At 41.9% G+C, this 18,436-nt stretch overlaps 1 protein-coding gene and 1 pseudogene across 7 annotated transcripts in view; one reads left to right on the forward strand and one right to left on the reverse strand.

The window, feature by feature from the left end:
• scn1lab (sodium channel, voltage-gated, type I like, alpha b) overlaps positions 1 to 7,372 on the forward strand; it is a 40,534-nt gene extending 33,162 nt beyond the window's left edge. For 6 of the 7 annotated variants that reach the window (XM_039793361.1, XM_039793357.1, XM_039793358.1 and 3 more), the window contains 5 exons: positions 706 to 759; positions 867 to 1,004; positions 2,984 to 3,088; positions 4,090 to 4,360; positions 4,441 to 5,612. In XM_039793361.1, the coding sequence (XP_039649295.1) occupies positions 706 to 759; positions 867 to 1,004; positions 2,984 to 3,088; positions 4,090 to 4,360; positions 4,441 to 5,612 (1,740 nt within the window). Of the gene's footprint in view, positions 1 to 705; positions 760 to 866; positions 1,005 to 2,983; positions 3,089 to 4,089; positions 4,361 to 4,440 lie in introns of all 7 variants that reach the window. The other variant, XM_039793360.1, reaches the window with a different exon arrangement.
• Positions 7,373 to 9,684: 2,312 nt separating this feature from the next.
• Positions 9,685 to 18,119, reverse strand: LOC120554476 (annotated as a pseudogene).
• Positions 18,120 to 18,436: the final 317 nt, after the last annotated feature.

The following is an 18,436-nucleotide window of genomic DNA, read 5'->3' on the forward strand; positions in this document are numbered from 1 at the left end:
AGGTGCATGTTTGTCAATGTTAACAAAAGAAGCAACATAACAAAAGTAAACTGAGGTTGGTGCAGGGTAAAGGGACCGACACACTGGCGTCTGGCCAGGCGAGGTTAAGTGACAGAGGCCAGGTGTTCCCAATTACCTCGTTAGCACCTTGGCCAAGGACCTGCAAATGCACAAACACACAGGCTCTGGGCTGTCACACGCACCTTTCCATGGACAATAATGACTGTCCAAAGCCACTTTCAGTCACGCTCATTGTGAGGGAAACCGCATGTGTAATGTCACCCAGTCCTGGAAAACACAATTAGACAATATAACAATATTTCTCAATGTTATAGCCTTACTTTTCTTTGAAATGAATAACACAAACACAAGTACCTAATATGAGCGTAGAATCATTCCTGCAGCTGGAATGACGCCCGTTATTAAAACAGCTGGTTATGTGATATATGAGGGGATTTTGTTCTATTTTACAGCAAAGATTAGTAAACAATAGTGAGTCCTAAATGATGACCCAAACTCACTGAAATTCTTTCCCAAAAATGTCTTAAAAACAGGGGTGTTCCCAGAGCTGATAACATTAGTATTATTGTTATAATGAGGTACCGACATTTCAAATAAAACACTCCTCTTGGTGACAGCAAAGCAGTGGAGCTTGACTGTCACACATCAGACTGACACTCTGCCACTTCTCTCATCTGCTCTTAGGCAACATTTAAGGGTTGGATGGACATCATGTACGCAGCCGTGGACTCTCGCAATGTAAGTCTCTTGGTGCTCAACAGAGGGATTTGTAAGTCAAGAGGCAAACATACACAAGCCATGAAAGCCAGTGATGTGTTTAATTTGTTCCATCTTTCCTAATCTAGTTGGAAGACCAGCCTGAATATGAAGTGAACTTGTACATGTACCTCTACTTTGTCATCTTCATCATCTTTGGCTCCTTCTTCACCCTCAACCTGTTCATCGGTGTCATCATCGACAACTTCAACCAGCAGAAGAAGAAGATAAGTTGAATTTAGTAACGGTCTCTGTCAGATAATGTAAACTCAGATACAAAAATGTTCCGTATACTTCTTAGTAGGAATGGAAACCACATGAAAGTGCAAAATATTGGCTTCCTATTCTTAACTTCCTAGTCTCCTGCAATATGCATATTTAGAAAACACTGGTTATCACGCACAGCCATGAACAGTCACTACCAGATTCCTTCAACTAAGAGAATACACAGCCAATACAATTGTGTGTGTGATAGTGAAACAGCTCTGGAAACACATCCGCTTTGTTTAGCTTTTGTAGATGTAATAATATTTCAAAGTGAAGATGAAATCCAAAGGCCATCCTGTGTTGTTGGTCCACCCTGCTAGCTGTTATTAATGTTGACACTCGCAGCTTTGGTTCTGCTCTGCATTGTTACTGCAACGGAACACCAACAGGTAGCAGTCCTGTGCCACACTGTGCCAACTACATGCGTAGCCCCGGATACAAAGCAAACCCCGATTTAGCCAGAGCAGACCCACAGCTGTGCTCGAGAAAAGAACTGAGCTACAGAATAATGATTATCTGCAGCATGGTGAGGACCTGCTGCTGCCAACGATTACTGAGGGTGCATTAGTCACTGAGAAACACCCGGCCTGCACAGACAGAGACACACACACACTTATATAAATACTGTATATACACACATGCAGTGTCACAATAAATGTAGTCTGTGCCCTCCTACACTAACACGTAGGATTGGCAACACCCAAGAGAGGGAGGAGGGGGTTGGGGGGGGATTGCACTGTGTTTGCTGCACGCTGGCAAGTCTGACTTGACTGACTGAGATCAGTTGGTGAGGCTCAGCAGCCCCGCAGCTGCAGCGTCACACATATGGTTGTTCAGCGTTGACACCAGTCCGCCCTCCAGACACGCATCATAACACTCAGTGAGCAGCACTGCCGGTGTGATGTGTGCCTCATGTATCATATTGTAATTAATGAGAGCATTATGACTGTGTTGGCTTAAATGTGGGTCCTTTTTTGGAAATCATTTCAAAAAGTGTTGAAGCTGTTAGTTTTGTAAATGTATTTTTCATGCTGTGCAATTTAAATGGAATCTTGATACAATGAGTCTTCGCTAGATATGAGACAAAATATGTTTAACCTCGGATACAACAGTTTCACGAGTTTATCATGAGACATTTTCCCTATGAGATTGAGAATATAGGGAACAGAAAACGATTACACTCGCAATACGATCCTCCAGGATCTTTCAAAAGAAGGCTCACTGCTGTCATACATGCTCTGATGAAGGCTTCATGCCATGCAGCAGCGGATTTGTCTATTGATTGCAAATCAGTTTACCCAAATGAATAACACATGAGGTGATTCATTTACTGTTTGTTCTCTGGATTGGCACCTTTTCCCCCCCGACTTTGTTTTTGGGAAATGCAGACATGCTGGTTTTATTGAGTCAGAGAACCCCACTGAAAGGCAGTGCACCTGGTTCCTCTTACCTTCTGATGTTTGATTGGTTGTGGTGCCCAGCCCGTATGGTGTCACAAGACAACCAAAATGGTCACCTGACATATCATAATATACAGTTCCACAAATGCAAAATAAGAACATTTCCCATGTTTAACAGAAGTGCCCTATTATGATGGAAACAGTGTTCTCTGTCTTAGGCACTACACCTTTTTCTATGAATGAAGTAAAAAGCCAACTCAACATATTAGTCGTCATGTATTTTTTAATTCTCCATGTCCACCTTGATTTGACCTTGAATTTTCTGTCAATCTAAAGGACACAACTTCCATTTTCCATCACAGAACCTAGCACTCTTACAATACTTGAATGCCCACTGAGAAGCTCATTTCGTTAAAAACAAAAACCAATATATTTGTAAGACATATGTTTGCTCTGTTCACATTGCTCTCTAAAATGTAAAAGACAGACCGTCTTCTATGTGGTTGTAACCAAGTTTTGTTGTGTTGTGCTCCCTTTACTTTGGAGGTCAGGACATCTTCATGACAGAAGAGCAGAAGAAATACTACAATGCCATGAAGAAGCTGGGCTCCAAGAAACCCCAAAAACCGATACCTCGACCAACAGTAAGACTCTTTAGTGTTCACACTGTCACTTCTCACTAACTGTGCCACTAGAGGCCTTCAGCTTGCTCAGAACACTGCAGCCAGAATCTGGACAAAAACTAGAAAATATGATCACAGACGACCACACACAAACACGACTACACACAGCAGTAAGCATGATCGGTCCGCGTACAGAAAATGAGTAATGAGTCTGTGTTGCCTTATTTGACAGAAATCTATGCATTTTCCAGTTATTTCTGACAATTTGATAAACAAAATGTATATTATGCTTGAGTAAATAAACCCCAATTAACAAAACTGGTTAAAAAAATAAACATGACAACAGATGAGACATATTCAGACAAAACAACCACATGAAATAAGAATAGTATAACTAACAATATTCTTTCTAGCAAACATAACCATACATATTCCTCTTCATGTACTCTTTAGATGGATGGATGAATGAATGAATGAATGAATGAATGAATGAATGAAAAACTTTATTGAACAACAATCAACAAGAGGTGTTCAAAAGGATAAAAACACAATAAAGCCCAAAGGCTTGTTTCCATTGTGGTCCTTAGAGATTTCTCACTAAATTCATAAGCATTGAATGTACAAAAGTGAAATCTTACAACATATACATGTACATAATCCTATACATAAAAAGTACAAGATGTAGTTACAATATATGGTTACAGGTGTAGGGCCATTAGATGTTGCAGTTTTTTATACGGCTTTAATGCCGTTCCATTGTCTGTTATTTATGTTCCTTTAATTGTAAAGTGCACTGAGACCATGTCTAATGGTTATTTTACACTTTAAATAAATGTGATTGATTGATTGATTGATTGATTGATTGATTGATTGATTGATAGATAGATAGTTAGATAGATAGATAGATAGATAGATAGATAGATAGATAGATAGATAGATAGATAGATAGGATACTAATGGACTACAAGTGGAGGTGTAAAATGACTTCTGCTCGCCTGTCTCTTGTCCTCCTCTGCGCCCAGAATTCATTTCAGGGCTGCGTGTTCGACTGCATCACGAAGCAGGCCTTCGACATCGTGATCATGATCCTCATCTGCCTCAACATGGTGACCATGATGGTGGAGACGGACGACCAGATGCCGGAGATGGACAAAATCCTCTACTGGATCAACCTGGTCTTCATCATTCTCTTCACCGCCGAGTGTATGCTCAAGATGATCTCCCTGCGTCACTATTACTTCACCATCGGTTGGAACATATTTGACTTTGTGGTGGTGATCCTGTCCATTGTAGGTAAGGAGATGTTTAAGGAGCCTCAGCTTTCCACTGAACATGATTTCCTTTTTTATAAAAAATTTTTTTTGCTTTTGCAGGTATGTTTTTATCCGAAGTCATCGAGAAGTACTTTGTGTCCCCGACGCTGTTCCGAGTGATCCGTCTGGCCAGGATAGGCCGCATCCTCCGTCTTATCAAAGGCGCCAAAGGCATCCGGACGCTTCTCTTTGCCTTGATGATGTCACTCCCCGCCTTGTTCAACATCGGCCTCCTCCTCTTCCTGGTCATGTTCATCTACGCCATCTTTGGCATGTCCAACTTCGCCTACGTCAAGCGTGAGGCGGGGATCGACGACATGTTCAACTTCGAGACCTTTGGGAACAGCATGATCTGCCTGTTTCAGATCACCACGTCGGCCGGGTGGGACGGCCTGCTCGCGCCCATCCTGAACAAGCGGGAACCCGACTGCGACAGCCAGATGGAGCACCCGGGCAACAACTACAAGGGCAACTGTGGCAACCCGTCGGTGGGCATCTTCTTCTTCGTCAGCTACATCATCATCTGTTTCCTGATCGTGGTCAACATGTACATCGCCGTCATCCTGGAGAACTTCAGCGTGGCCACGGAGGAGAGTGCCGAGCCGCTAAGCGAGGACGACTTTGAGATGTTCTACGAGGTGTGGGAGCGCTTCGACCCGGACGCCACCCAGTTCATGGAGTACAGCAAGCTGTCGGCCTTCGCCGACGCCCTAGACCCGCCGCTGCGCATGGCCAAGCCAAACATGCTCCAGCTCATCTCCATGGACCTGCCGATGGTGAGCGGCGAGCGCATCCACTGCCTCGACATCCTGTTCGCCTTCACCAAGCGCGTGTTGGGCGAGAGCGGCGAGATGGACGTGCTGCGCGGGCAGATGGAGGAGCGCTTCATGGCGTCCAACCCCTCCAAGGTGTCTTACGAGCCCATCACCACCACCCTGCGCCGCAAACAGGAGGACATGGCGGCCGTGATTATCCAGAGGGCCTTCCGCCGCTACCTGATGCGCCTGGCCATGAAGAAGGCCTCCACCCTCTACAAGGAGAAGCTGAAGGAGGGCCTCCGGGACCCCGACAAGGATGTCATGGTCATCAGCAAGTGCAACGATAACTCCACCTCGGACAAAACGGACATGACGCCCTCCACGGCCTCCCTGCCCTCCTACAACAGCGTCACGAAATCAGACAAGGACAAATACGAGAAAGAAAAAAAGCGGGAAAAAGACCGAAAGAAGTAGACTTTTTAAATAGGAACAAAAAATAACACGAGGGAAATTTGTTTACAACTTCTGAAGGGGGTAGATAGATGTACGGCCCTTTTGCATCGATTGTTGAGAGATGAGGAACGCTACGCCAGACAGACCGAAAACGGGAGTGTGCTTATGTCATATGTGAATACATGGGGTCTTCTCAGAGGAGTGATGTAGAAACAAAACGACCCAGCGGACATTGCCAGAGATTGACTGGAACATGACATGGTGCAAAAACGCTTGTGATTTTCCTATTGGTTGTTGTTACTATCTGACACACTTGAGTGTACTGTTAAGTTGTCTGTAGCTAGTGCTGCTGCTACTACTATAAATCCAGTTTCTTGAATTTAACAATGGCTGTATCACTTATTAAGTACTCTGCATTTCTTTTGCTCATAGTTACAAGGTTTCATTTTTTTAATTTTTTTTTATGAGAAAGAATGTTTTCTACTTTTTTTGTGTGTGATTATTGTGAGAATGTGACCACTGCTTTCACTGTTGTAAAATCACCAAGGGCAGACCAAGTCAATGCTGAAAACTACACCAACCATCTGAAAGTACAGTGCAGGGTCGCTGCCACAATGCTCTTGGTTCATACAGTATACACAGCTATAAACGGAAAGCATACCGCTGAAGTGCAATGGACAAATACAGTTCATTGTATTCACTGGTGTTATTGTTGAAATCTGTATTGTGCTTCTGGGCTGCCATCTCCCCATTTCAATAGAAAACACAAGTCTCTGAATCCAGAGAAGCTGAATGTATGCAAGGCACATTTGAAGAAATTGTTTGACAGTTTGACAAAAATATTCTGTCGCTTTTTTTGCAGCGATTTTAGATGAGGAAGATCGATACCACGTTCCTATCTGGCAGTGGTATCAATCTTTTCATCTACCCCTCGGCAAGAAAGCAAAGGCGCTTAATTCCCCAAAAGTGTCAAAACTGTTCCTTTAAGGCGACGCTCATATCTACTCGTTCATCTGCTGTCGTGTTGCATTGTCTCCTCTCACACGTTTGTTTCCCCCTTTAGTCTCCCAGAGCTCTTGTAAAGACAAAACCTTAAGTAATGAAAAGAAAATGTCAATCTAACTGCTCTCACGCTAGAACATGACAATATATCACATTTAAAGGTTATAATATCCCAAATGTTTGTATAACATTCATGTTGTTCTTGGTTCAGATTGAGAAGTGAGTGGTTTTAATGTAGTGGTTTGGTTTGTATATAATATAGCTATTTGGGCCCACAGTATGCATCACAATTACATTTGATGTAAGAGCACTTTTTATCCCCAATGCTACGTAATACTACGTGTGGCGGTCATACATGTAAGTTTGTGCGTGCGAGATATGTACGTCTGTGTATATTTGTGACAAAGGGGAGAATGTAAGCATCTATCTCTTTATGTGAGTGAGTGTGTTTGTGTGCAACTGGGGTCTGCAGGTTGTTTGTTCCACTGATTATAAATAACATTTTTACTGTAGATATGAGTGCATTTTTCCAGTCTTTGGATTTGATTCGCATTTTTTTTTCTAGAACTTGTCTTTTTCTTCTTTTTTCTGCACTGTAACACAAGATGAAACACGTGTATGGTCCCCATATCTGTAGATAGAAACCATGAAGCAATCAGTAGCCATCTCTCATTGCGCTTGTGGTGTTTTAGTGAACTGCATGCAAGAAGTGACTACTGTCCGCTCATATGGTAATATAATTTCAAAGCCAAAAGAATAAAGGACATATTTTTTGTAAACGCTTGTTTATTTTCTCCATTTCCTTTCCAGCCTTGTCTTAGTTCGATGGTTCCATAGGTTTTTCTGTGAGTGGCATCTGCTCTTTGGTCTGTGATCTGAACCTGAAGTATGAACTTTTGGTTGAGCATGATCATTCATGTGGTACAAATACATGTTACACTTAACTATGTATCAATTTGCAAAATGTGACAAGTGACTTTCTTTTGTTATAACCAAAGATGTGGCAACAAAACACCAAATCTAGAATTCCAAAATAAAACCTATTTTGGAAAGCATATTTTGCATGCAGGATGCATTCATTGTGTCCAAAATGTTACTTTTATTTCAATTCAACTAGAATAATAGAAATTGTAAAGGGCAAAATACCTAGACATAGACCATAGTTGGCATGCCAAAAATTTTATTTAACCGATCACAATTTATAAGCAGATATGTTTTTTTAAACTAATGTAGGCAGAAACATGGACATTCGTGTTTATCAATGTATTCATGTGTCAACTAATTAGTTGATGAATGACTAATACCACAGTAATAATGTCTAATATCTAATGACATCATTACACACATGGACAAATCTGTCAGTGTGCTATTTATAGACATGTATTAACACATAATTATCATCCACAGTCGAGTGTCAATATTCTTCACTTCGGAACATACTACTGTAGGTTGACCAAAAATATATTATAATTTAAGGTCTACTTACTAGATTTCTTTCAGAGAATGTGGTTTCTTCTGGACTCTTGCTCCCATAAGACCATCTATTATGTTAAGCTACAAACTGACCTGACAACTGAGCAGCTGATCCATATTTGCTGATGCAGGCTTACAAGATACGGTTAAAAGCCCTTGAAGAAATATGCAAAGTGGACCCTGAGTTAGAATGCAGTTTTGTGTTTCTGAAAGCCAGCAAACACAAAGTGTGTACATCCTTGGTTAGATCAAAAGGTTAGACAGAATGAAGGGACATGGCTGAAAGAGAGAGTGATATACCACTTTGCTAAAGGAACAAACAATTTTGTATGTGCATTTTAAACAATATTCAATTCAATTTTGATTTAGTGTCAAATCATACCAGACAATATCTTAGGACACTTTACAGAGTAGGTCTAGACCCCACTAATAATCTACAGAGACCCAACAATTCCCCCCCCAAAAAATATATTCATTCATATTCATTGGGATGAACAGGAAGGAGACGGGAGGTGAAAAGCTGAGACTACCCCCACCCAGCAGCCCCCTACAAATGCTTTGCTGCTCCTGCTTCTCTCTTCCTGTTGCCTGGCAACCTACCATTACAGCTTCCCTGCCTGTGATTGATCAGCAGTGTCTCTGAGCTTGCTTACCCACAATACCTTGCTGGCTAAAAGCAAGCAGGCATTCCCTGCTCCACCAATCAACAACACAGTGGACACACACCTTACCTGTTTGATTATATAAGAGCCAAGTGATGGCTTTGTGTTCCTATTGAAAACCAGTGTACAGCCTATATTTGTGCATCATTGTTGGAGAATCCCTACTGAATGTACTGTACATTCAGTCCCTATTGTGCCCAGCACCTGCTGCAGTTGTGTGTTGTGTATGCAATGAGCCATGATATATTATTTCTATACATGAATAGACTGGCCAATGAGGTGAGAACACAACACAGGGCTTCCTCTTGCCCCTGTCTGATCTCGCCCCCACCCAAACACACTGTTGTTAACTCAGCAGTGCTCTCTAGAGGCTACAAGGTGCAACAAAGTCCAACTGGAAGCACTGGTGGAGTGTAGAAATGAGAATGGGACAGCAGGGTGACACAGCAGTTAGACAGATAACTGGAAAACCAAAGGTGTGTTGTCAAAATGTCCCCGAAGCCTGAGTTGTATGCACATTTTTATAGTTTTCAGTGAGGGAAAAAAAGCATTTAAATGTCTGTTTGCTGACAGAGGAGTGGTGTTCCCGAGCAAAACTGTTGTCACAGATTGCCCTGAAGCAGGAAATATGTAATCAACAAATTCAATGACGTCAGAAAAAAATGGTTTAACCCCTTCATGTTGGAGGATGTCAGTGGCCAGCAAGATGAAGTAAGTTATTAAGCAACAGATGCCATCTGCTGGTAAAAAAATAGAGTACTCTGAGAAATTAATTGTTGATTTTGTCTGATCCTGATCAAGAAATTATTGTTCTATTTATTAGCATATTGTAAAGTCCATTTTGTGATTATTATTTTTTTGGGGTCGGGTAACAAGAATGAAGATAGGCCTATATAACCGCCAACACAATTAATTAACCACCATTAGACTGAGATGGATGTTAAAAAAAGTTTTTATTCACACTCATTGAAATGTACAGTTTTTTCAATAAGAAAATGAAATATATTTGGCACCCAGTTTTGACAGTATTGAGAGAAAAAGATTATTACACTAACAAGCCTATCTATCTAAAAAGTGCAGTTTTACCAAATTGTTCACAACACTGTAAAATGATAAATAACATGCACTGACAAATCATGTGTTTAAGGCAGATTATGTGAAACAGAATTGTATTATCTAGAAGGCCAGAAGAAGGCTAGACGATTTGGCATCGTTCTATAGTGATGGCAGCATTTTCACATGTTCACATTACAGTATACTATAGTTTACATGTTAACTTGTTGAAACATGTGCTTGAGATTTTTTTCTTCTGTAGGATTAAACAACACTAAGAGTCACCATACTAGCAGACCGATGAGGCTGTACAGCAGCGGTGCCTTGAGCTAAATGCTAATGTCAGCCTGCTAACATGCTCACAGTGGCATGTTAACATGCTGATGTTAATGTTCATTATCTTAATTTATCATGTTTAACATCTGCTAACTAGCACTAAACACAAAGTACATCTAGGGTTGATAGGAACATCATTAGTTTTGCAGATATTTGGTCAAAAATAAAGTATGGGGAAAAGTTGACACAATTTTGCCCTTATGATGGCACTAGATGAAAAGTTAAACTTGCAACTACTTTTTTTTTGGACTACTTGGAGACATGAAATAAGCTGTAGAAACAATACTGACATAGCATCACAGTCTGAGTTGATACGGCTAACACATTAGCGAACAGATGTCTTTTTACACATCCAGCAGACACTGAGCAACATTAGCTCCGTGAGAATCACTGTGCACCTGATGAATGTCCAATAGTCACTCCCCTTTTACCTCTGTTTTTGGTCTCCACCAACTCCTGAGGGAAATATCTGGCTCTTTAGCTGCTAAATGCACAACTATGTTCACCAGCTAGGTGCCACTATTGTCTGCCATTTGGTGAAGGACTGGTTATGTGTTTATCTTTTATATATTTATTATTCATATGCAGATATCTGTTTATAGATATTAGCCGAAATGTCATAGACTCCTACTGTAAACATGACCGGCGCATGGAAGAGGAAGTCTTGGTTCAGATATCTGTTATCCGATATCCATTAGCTACACCGTTGTCTTTTGTCAGAGTGATAGCCAATGAGTTCTTAGATTGCATACAAGTAGTCATGATCCATTGTTAATAAAAATATGGCTGCTTTAAGGGATGTCCAAAGGTATTATAACTCATTCTGTGCGGAACAAGAATGTTTGTACATTATTTCAATATTGTACAGACATTAGTTGAACTGAGATATACAAGTCTAAACCAAAGATCTGAGCACAAAAAGGAACAAAAAAAGACCTTTTGTATGAATTAGAACAGATTTATGTTGGCAGTAATTCATATAAATACCAGTGTTTTGCCAGTGACATCACTTATCATTTTACAGTTTGTGTAAAGCCTTGAAACATCTTAGCTAAAATGAACACATGCTATACAGACAGGCATTTAAGAACGATTAGCAGCAACGATGAGACAGCACAATGTAAAATAGTGAAACAATACAATACACCTCAAAATCTTCATTTGTCATAGATGCCATTCACAACCAGGAAGCATGCTGTAATGATCAAAGACTGTATAAGAGGGCATAAATGATACTCCACAAATTTGCAAGTAACACATAGAAACACTTTTTTGTTTTATTGAGCTTTGTCAATGACATTTTTATTATTTAATAGTCTTTATCTAAACCAACAATCCAAGAAAGGTTTAGAGACAAATAGAGTTAAAATTAGATCACCTCTTTGAACCTGTGTGACTCATTCTCTCTTTGGAAGTGCACTTATCAAGAACAAATCAAACTGATGCTTGAAGGTCACAATTCTTGACTAAAGATTTCCAATTATTAACTGAGGTCTTTCTAAAACATTTGAGTCATCAGGTACTCTCTGAGCATGACGTGTCTGTGATTTGATCGGCGTCTCCCTGCTTTTGCGGTCCTGGTTGCTCCTTTATCAGCTCCATTAATTCCCCCTTTGTCTGCGCCGCAGACCCAGCCGAAGCCTCAGTCTGTGAGTCACGGCGGTCTGGATTGTTCTGGCAGTCTGTAGGGAGCGGCTGTTCGTCGGCTGCACCCAAGGGGGCAGTGTTGCTCACACGGGTGTCTAAATGTAAGCAACTTTGGAGCGCCGGGTACTCTGCGGGGTCGGGGAAAATGCAGGGAGTGCTTTGCTGCTCTGTTTGGCGGTGGAGTTCTGGTTTTATTTCTGACTCTAATGCAGTCTCTACTGTGGGGAGTGTCAGGGCGACGGGGACATTTTCACTGAGAAAAGCATGGGTGTCATTCACAGGGCTGTCTGTTTGATAACGCTGCATGGAGGGAGTGTTGTTGTTGTGGAAGGGGTTACCGAGGCTCATGAGTGTGTTGTTAGAGTAACTCAGCACAGAGGGAAGTGGAACCGAGTAGGGCGGAGGACTTGTACCGTGCAACGAGCAACCCCAATCTTCCTCCTCTTCATCATCTTCTTCCTCCTCATCGTCTTCATCGTCTTCTTCATCCTCCTCATCCCTCCTCCTCTTCTTCTTCTTCTTCTTCTTCTTCCTCGGGGTCCATTGTGTCTAAGCTGTGTGTGCTGCAGTCCGACAGGCCACTGCAAACACTGCTGCCATCCTCATCCTCCTCATATGCTTCATCATCCTCATCCTCTTCGTCTTCTTCCTCCTCCTCTTCTTCCTCCTCTTCATGTAGATGTGAATCGGTGTCGCCTGTGTTCTGGAGGTGCAGGATGGGAATGTGTGACGTGCCACTTATCAATGGGAACTGCAGGTTCGGTGGCTGCTGCTGCTGCTGCTGCTGCTGGACCAAGGAGGAGTCGCCATGGTAACCGTTGCCATTGGTTACAAGCTGCGGCTCTGGCTGCTGCTGCTGCTCCTCGCGGCTCTTCTCCAGCTCCAGCTTCATGATGGTGTGCAGAAAGTGAGTGCGGACCCGGACCGGGTTGAACTCCAGGCGTCCCGTGTTGTTGCTGCAGCCGTCTTTGGTGCAGCCACAAGGGAAGGACATGCGGTCCACCTGGGGACAAAGAAAAATTTACCTGTGGCGTGCACAGAAGCTGTCAGGTTTCAGAAGGGAGGGAACTGCAGGCATGAGGCCCTTTGGGAAATGGTAGACGGCACTACTTACGAGGGCTGGGTACCAAATTCAATACTTTTTAGGCACCAACCGAATTGCCTCCATAGTATCGAGAATCGAAAAATGCCTCATCATTCAATAACAAATTTCAATAGCTAAGGAGTAAATCGCATCCGTGACATTGAAGTATGCAGAATGCTTCTACCAAGATCTAATGTCTGTGATTGTCTGTCTAAAGTAACACGTCGTAAAGGCAGCAGGAAAAACTCTGGGCTCAAGAAGTAGGACCTGAAAAATAAATAATTTATTTTTGTTAAAATGGATTTTAGAAAAGTGTATCGAAAAAAGAATCGTTCAGGAACCGGTATCAAAGTCACGGTATTGGTATCGGTACCGGTACCGGTATCGGTACCGGTATCGGTATCGAAGATTTCTGAACGATACCTAGCCCTACTACTTACTGTAATCTTTAAAGCTGAAATAAAAAAAAGTACAATAGAATTTGGAGAATAGACCTGACCTTTGTGTAAGGACAAATACACTATGATGAAATTATTAAATATTGTGTAGATCTTTTCATTTTTTTTAAATGAGGATAAAAGCCATGTGACAAATACGAGACAGGTTGTTAACTTCCAGTTTGCGCTACTGAGTGGAGCACGTCATAGTCCTAGCAGTGTTGATATGGGACGTGATTTTCCAATTTTTCAACAGGCTCATAGCATTGGATATGTTAGTGATTTAACACTGTCTGGGGGAATCTCAGTGTTATTTTGAACTCCTTTAATGTTTTCTCACACGAATAAAAATCAGCCAGTTCCCTGGAGAACACTAATGTGGGGACCCTGTCACTGCAGAAGAATAAATAAAACAGAATTTTTCTAGTTTGGGTATTATAATTTTGACCAGATAAGAACGTGTTTTAAAAATAAAAAAACTCCAAAGATTTATGACTTGATGTTTTTGCAAAAATTATTATAATTTCACTAGTAATAGTTTTACTGACTTTACAGAAGTTCTACTGCACAAACAGACATGAACAAAACTTTAGTATTATAGATGGGCCTCACCACAGTTCCATTTACCTGGCACTTAATGCCGGCCAGGCTGCAAGCACAGGTCTCCGGGTCGCATATCCCCCGGCAGCGGCACCCACACTCCTCTCGGGACACGCGGAGAGTACGCAGCTCGTGTTTCTCCTCTACATCAATGCGTCGGACCCCCGAGGTACGGAGAAGGGCGCGGCGCCTCCTGGTAGTCAGAGGCTGGAGGAAGAAGTAATCGTCCACCTCCGTGTTGTCCACGTCCAGGTCGTCTTCGGAGATGTCATCCAGCGTCAGGGTATCCGCCTCCACGGATGACACGGTGCCATTCTTAGTCAGCTTGAGGACAGAAAAAGTAAGTTAAATTAAGATTGGGCCATGTATCTACGCCTACACATAATTGTAGACCATCAGGAGAACACGTTAAGCTGAAGACTTGAAAATATATCAGTAACAAGGAACATTCTGAAGCTCAAGATCCAAACATTCCATGGCACTTAAGGTAAATGAGGCTTTATAAAGTAATCCCACTGACTTTGTGTTTGATGGCATTGAGTTTCTCCTCTTTGAGGTGATCCCTCAGCATGTTCCGGTGGCTCCGTTTCTGCTCCATGGCGAACTCCCTGAGGCTGAAGTGCTTCACCCCGCTGTGACGTGGTGACATCCCCAAGGTGCTGCCGCCCTGTGTAGGTACACTGGTGAAGCCCTGCCGACGGTTGAAGTAGTAGACGGTCACGCTCTCAAAGTGAACGTTGCGGCCCCGCAGTCGTTTCGATTGCTGCTGGAGAGTGGCTGAGATTGAGACAAATAGGTGGAAACATACTGAGTGAAAAAAAGAAACCAAGTCAGCCAGCTCTTAATTTCTGACGGACGTGAAAAGAATTGGGTTAGTGTGTCACTGGGTCACTTTTGGTGTTATACAGTTATGTGTCATCAGCATAGAGCTGCAATTTAATGTAAAATCTCCGTAATATGTGACCCAATGGCAACATAAGTGGTCCTAAATAGATCCTCAGAGGACACCACAAGTGAGGGAGGGGGGACTTTTAGTAGTAAGGCAGGAATAAGATTATTTGAGAGCCATGTCCTTGGTGCCAACCTGTCATTAAGATGTGATGTAAGATTAAAATTGAGCAGCATACAGAGTCAAATGCAAGTTGTAAATAATTGGTGTTCATAATGAACGCAGTTTTGGTACAATAAAAAGCAAAAGCCAGATGTATGGTAATATAAACAGATGAAAAAGTATTCTTATTGGTACGTATATTTGTTGCTGTTGAATTAGGGTGATCACTTCATAGAAACATTTATACTCCTTACACTCAGCCCTGTTGGAACATTTGCTGTAGGGCTACTAATAGTGTAGGTGGAAAGATTGATTTATTGATTCATGATTAATTTAATGCAAAACAGCATATTGTTGGTGCATATTGTCATAGTATCAAGTGCCAAAGCATACATAAGAATCCCAAAACAATCCCTACAGTAACCATGTTTTCTTTCTCTGGGACACAGTTGTTGTACCTTCTCTGTCTATGTTAGTTGATTCTGCCCAATTTTGAAATGTTGTTGTGCTTTTAACGTAAGACCTAAAGTGTTTCTAATGCTTTCCACTGTACCAAAACATACTAACTGTGTCCATCTTTTGCTTCATCTGCCTGACTGTTCACCTGTCTTTCCGTATGTCTAATTGTTGGTCTGTCTGCTAGCTTTCTGTTCGTCCATCTGTCTGTCTGTCTGTCTGTCTGTCTGTCTGTCTGTTATCCCTGTCTGTCTAAATATATTACAAGTATAAATATAGACTATAAGTCACTAATGGTTTGGAGGATGGGAAGGTGAGAGGGAGGGGGCGGTAAGGGAACATAGGGAGGGGTAGATTATGAGTAGCGACTTCACCTGTGTCTATGTGCAAATTATTTTTTTAAATAAACAGTGTGGTAATGTGATCTTACAGTCCAGCAGGCCAGAGGGGACAGGATGGTTGAGACTATCGCTGCTGTTGCCGCTGTCACTGCAGGACACGTCCTCATCAGAGCCCTGCAGTGACAGGTAAGGGGGCGGGCCCTCCTCAAGCTTCCTCTTCAGGATCCCACTCATCATGTGGCTCCTCCCACTGGCCGCAACTACACAAAGGACAAAGTTCATTGGTGACCACAAATGTATTCAGGGAAAACAATAGCAATGATAATGGAGTGCTGTGGCTTTTGAATTGCTGAATTTTCATATAAATGATCAACTGTTTAGCCACAAAAGTTAATGGGACTAATTTAGAAAGAAAACCCTTGATGTAGTGACACAAAGTATTATTTAGAAATGCAATTAGGTGGCTTTTACAGTGTTTAAGCTCACAAATAATATTTGACTCTTTTTGTAAAGGATTCTCAAACATGTTGGAAATAAAACAGATCATGTCAGCTTTTAAAGCCATAATGACAAGACTGAATTACCTGTTGTTTCCCATGTATTCATCTTAAGCCCATTTCATTTATCACACCAGCTGAACCAACTCCATTCACTGAACTACCACTCAATTATGCAGAATTTAATACAAACCTTTGTATGGAACTTTCAACTTTTGCAAGCATCAACGCAAAGCAAGCGCCTGAAAGGAAGTGAAATTTAGTATTTGATCACACATTTTTGGAAAACTGTTTTCGTAATTCGACTGTCAACACATTTTTCAAAAGTACTTCTCAATTGAGCTTACTTAACATGCATTTTGCAGGGAATCTGGGTTAATTTAAGTTTTTTTATGCAAAGCTTGGCACCCCACTGTTGTTAGGTGACCTTCCCTTACTTTGTAATGCTTTAAAAGTAGAGTATGACTCACATCAAATGAAGTGTTGTGCTCACTAAGATTTTGATTAACTGATATTTTGTATTAGTTGTATTTGTGGAAAAGGGTACCCTTCTGATAAGAGATGATAAGTTATTTCCCACACTTCAATGCTGCATGTTGCCTGGTAATGGGAAGTGTGTCCTTAGCCCTTTGTACTTTGTTGATACTTAAATTTAAAATTTGTCAAAAACTGTTGAGCTGACTGCTTGGAATGGTAGAGGATTACATCATATGCAGCAGAGCTAAATGCTGGGCCAAGCTTTTCCTCTCAAACAGGCTTTGTCTCCTTTCTCTTACTACCTACTGCAATACAATTTTTCCTGTGCCATGTCCTTTACTGCCTAATCTTCATTTCCATTCCTCATTTCTTTTAATTCCTCCATTCTTTATTCATTTTTTCCTTTTATTTTAAGTTCCCGTTCCCTTTACTCTCTATCTCCAGCCTCCCTGGTAATCAGTCATATACTACGGCTCACTACTTTTCAGGAATAAAACATGTAAAACCAGAAAGATCTGTAGTAGAAGAGACACTACATATTTGATGTCACAGGGGGTGTTGCAGTTTTTCTTCCATCCAGGAAGCTTTCTTGTGCTAGCCATGCCTCTTTAACCTAAACGTCCCTGCTGGTCAAGCTCTCTTAACCGGTGCCATTTAGAGCACCAATCCCACACACACACACACACACACACACACACACACACACACACACACACACACACACACACACATACATGTACAGCATACAAGCCTGCTCACATGTCTGCATGCATGCGCAACTTCCCACTCCCCAATGTCCACATCCCAAACACTAACAGGGGGAAATCTTATTGACAAATGTAAATCAGCATCATCCTGTGACGTGAACAAATATCTGCCCGTGTTGCTGCATGCCGAAAGGCTTTCTTCGAGTCTGTTTGACTGCCACTGACCTGTTTCCTCAGCTTGCCTTTGGTTTCCAGGAAGTCCTCGACTCTCTCCTCTGCATCACACAGTGTTCACCAGCAGCAGCCAAACATCCCCATGTGTCGTGATGATGCAGTGAGCGCTGCCATGATGCCTGCTTTCTCTCTCTCTCTCTCTCTCTCTCTCTCTCTCTCTCTCTCTCTCTCTCTCTCTCTCTTTCTCTTTCTCTTTCTCTTTCTCTTTCTCTCTTTCTCTCTTTCTCTCTTTCTTTCCAGCAGCCTCTTGCTCTATTGTGCAACACTGAACAACACCTTTGTCTCTGTCCCTATCTCATGCGTTCTCCCTCTGCACCCTCATCCTATGCTCATACTGTCAAGTCCCTCTCTATCTGATTCTCTCTTGCTCTGCACCCCTTCCTTTCTTCCTCTCTCTCTCTCTCTCTCTCTCCTCACAAAGACTTGTTAGCCCGATGCTGCTGCCGGCTGGAGCGCTGGAGCTTGACTGAGGTGAAGCAAGCCCTTGGAGATCACAGAGAGAAAGGGAGGGGGTAGTGGATGTGGGGGTTGATGCGATGGGGTGGGGGTGGGAAGTGTGAAATACCTCTTTTTCACAGTCTTCAGGGCAATTATCCACACGAGTATATAAGCAATATTTCTTTACAACAAGAACAAATAAGTGAAAACAGTGAATTTCTCCACCTAACGTCACAGGGGATATCGTTTTGTTTTTTTTCACTCCCTGCAATATTTTATTTCTCACATTTATTTCTTTGCAGGGTATTTATTTCAAATGTAATACTTTGTTATGTTCCTTCTTTTAGTTT

Source organism: Perca fluviatilis, chromosome 24 (genome assembly GCF_010015445.1).
Source record: "Perca fluviatilis chromosome 24, GENO_Pfluv_1.0, whole genome shotgun sequence".
NCBI lineage: Eukaryota > Metazoa > Chordata > Actinopteri > Perciformes > Percidae > Perca > Perca fluviatilis.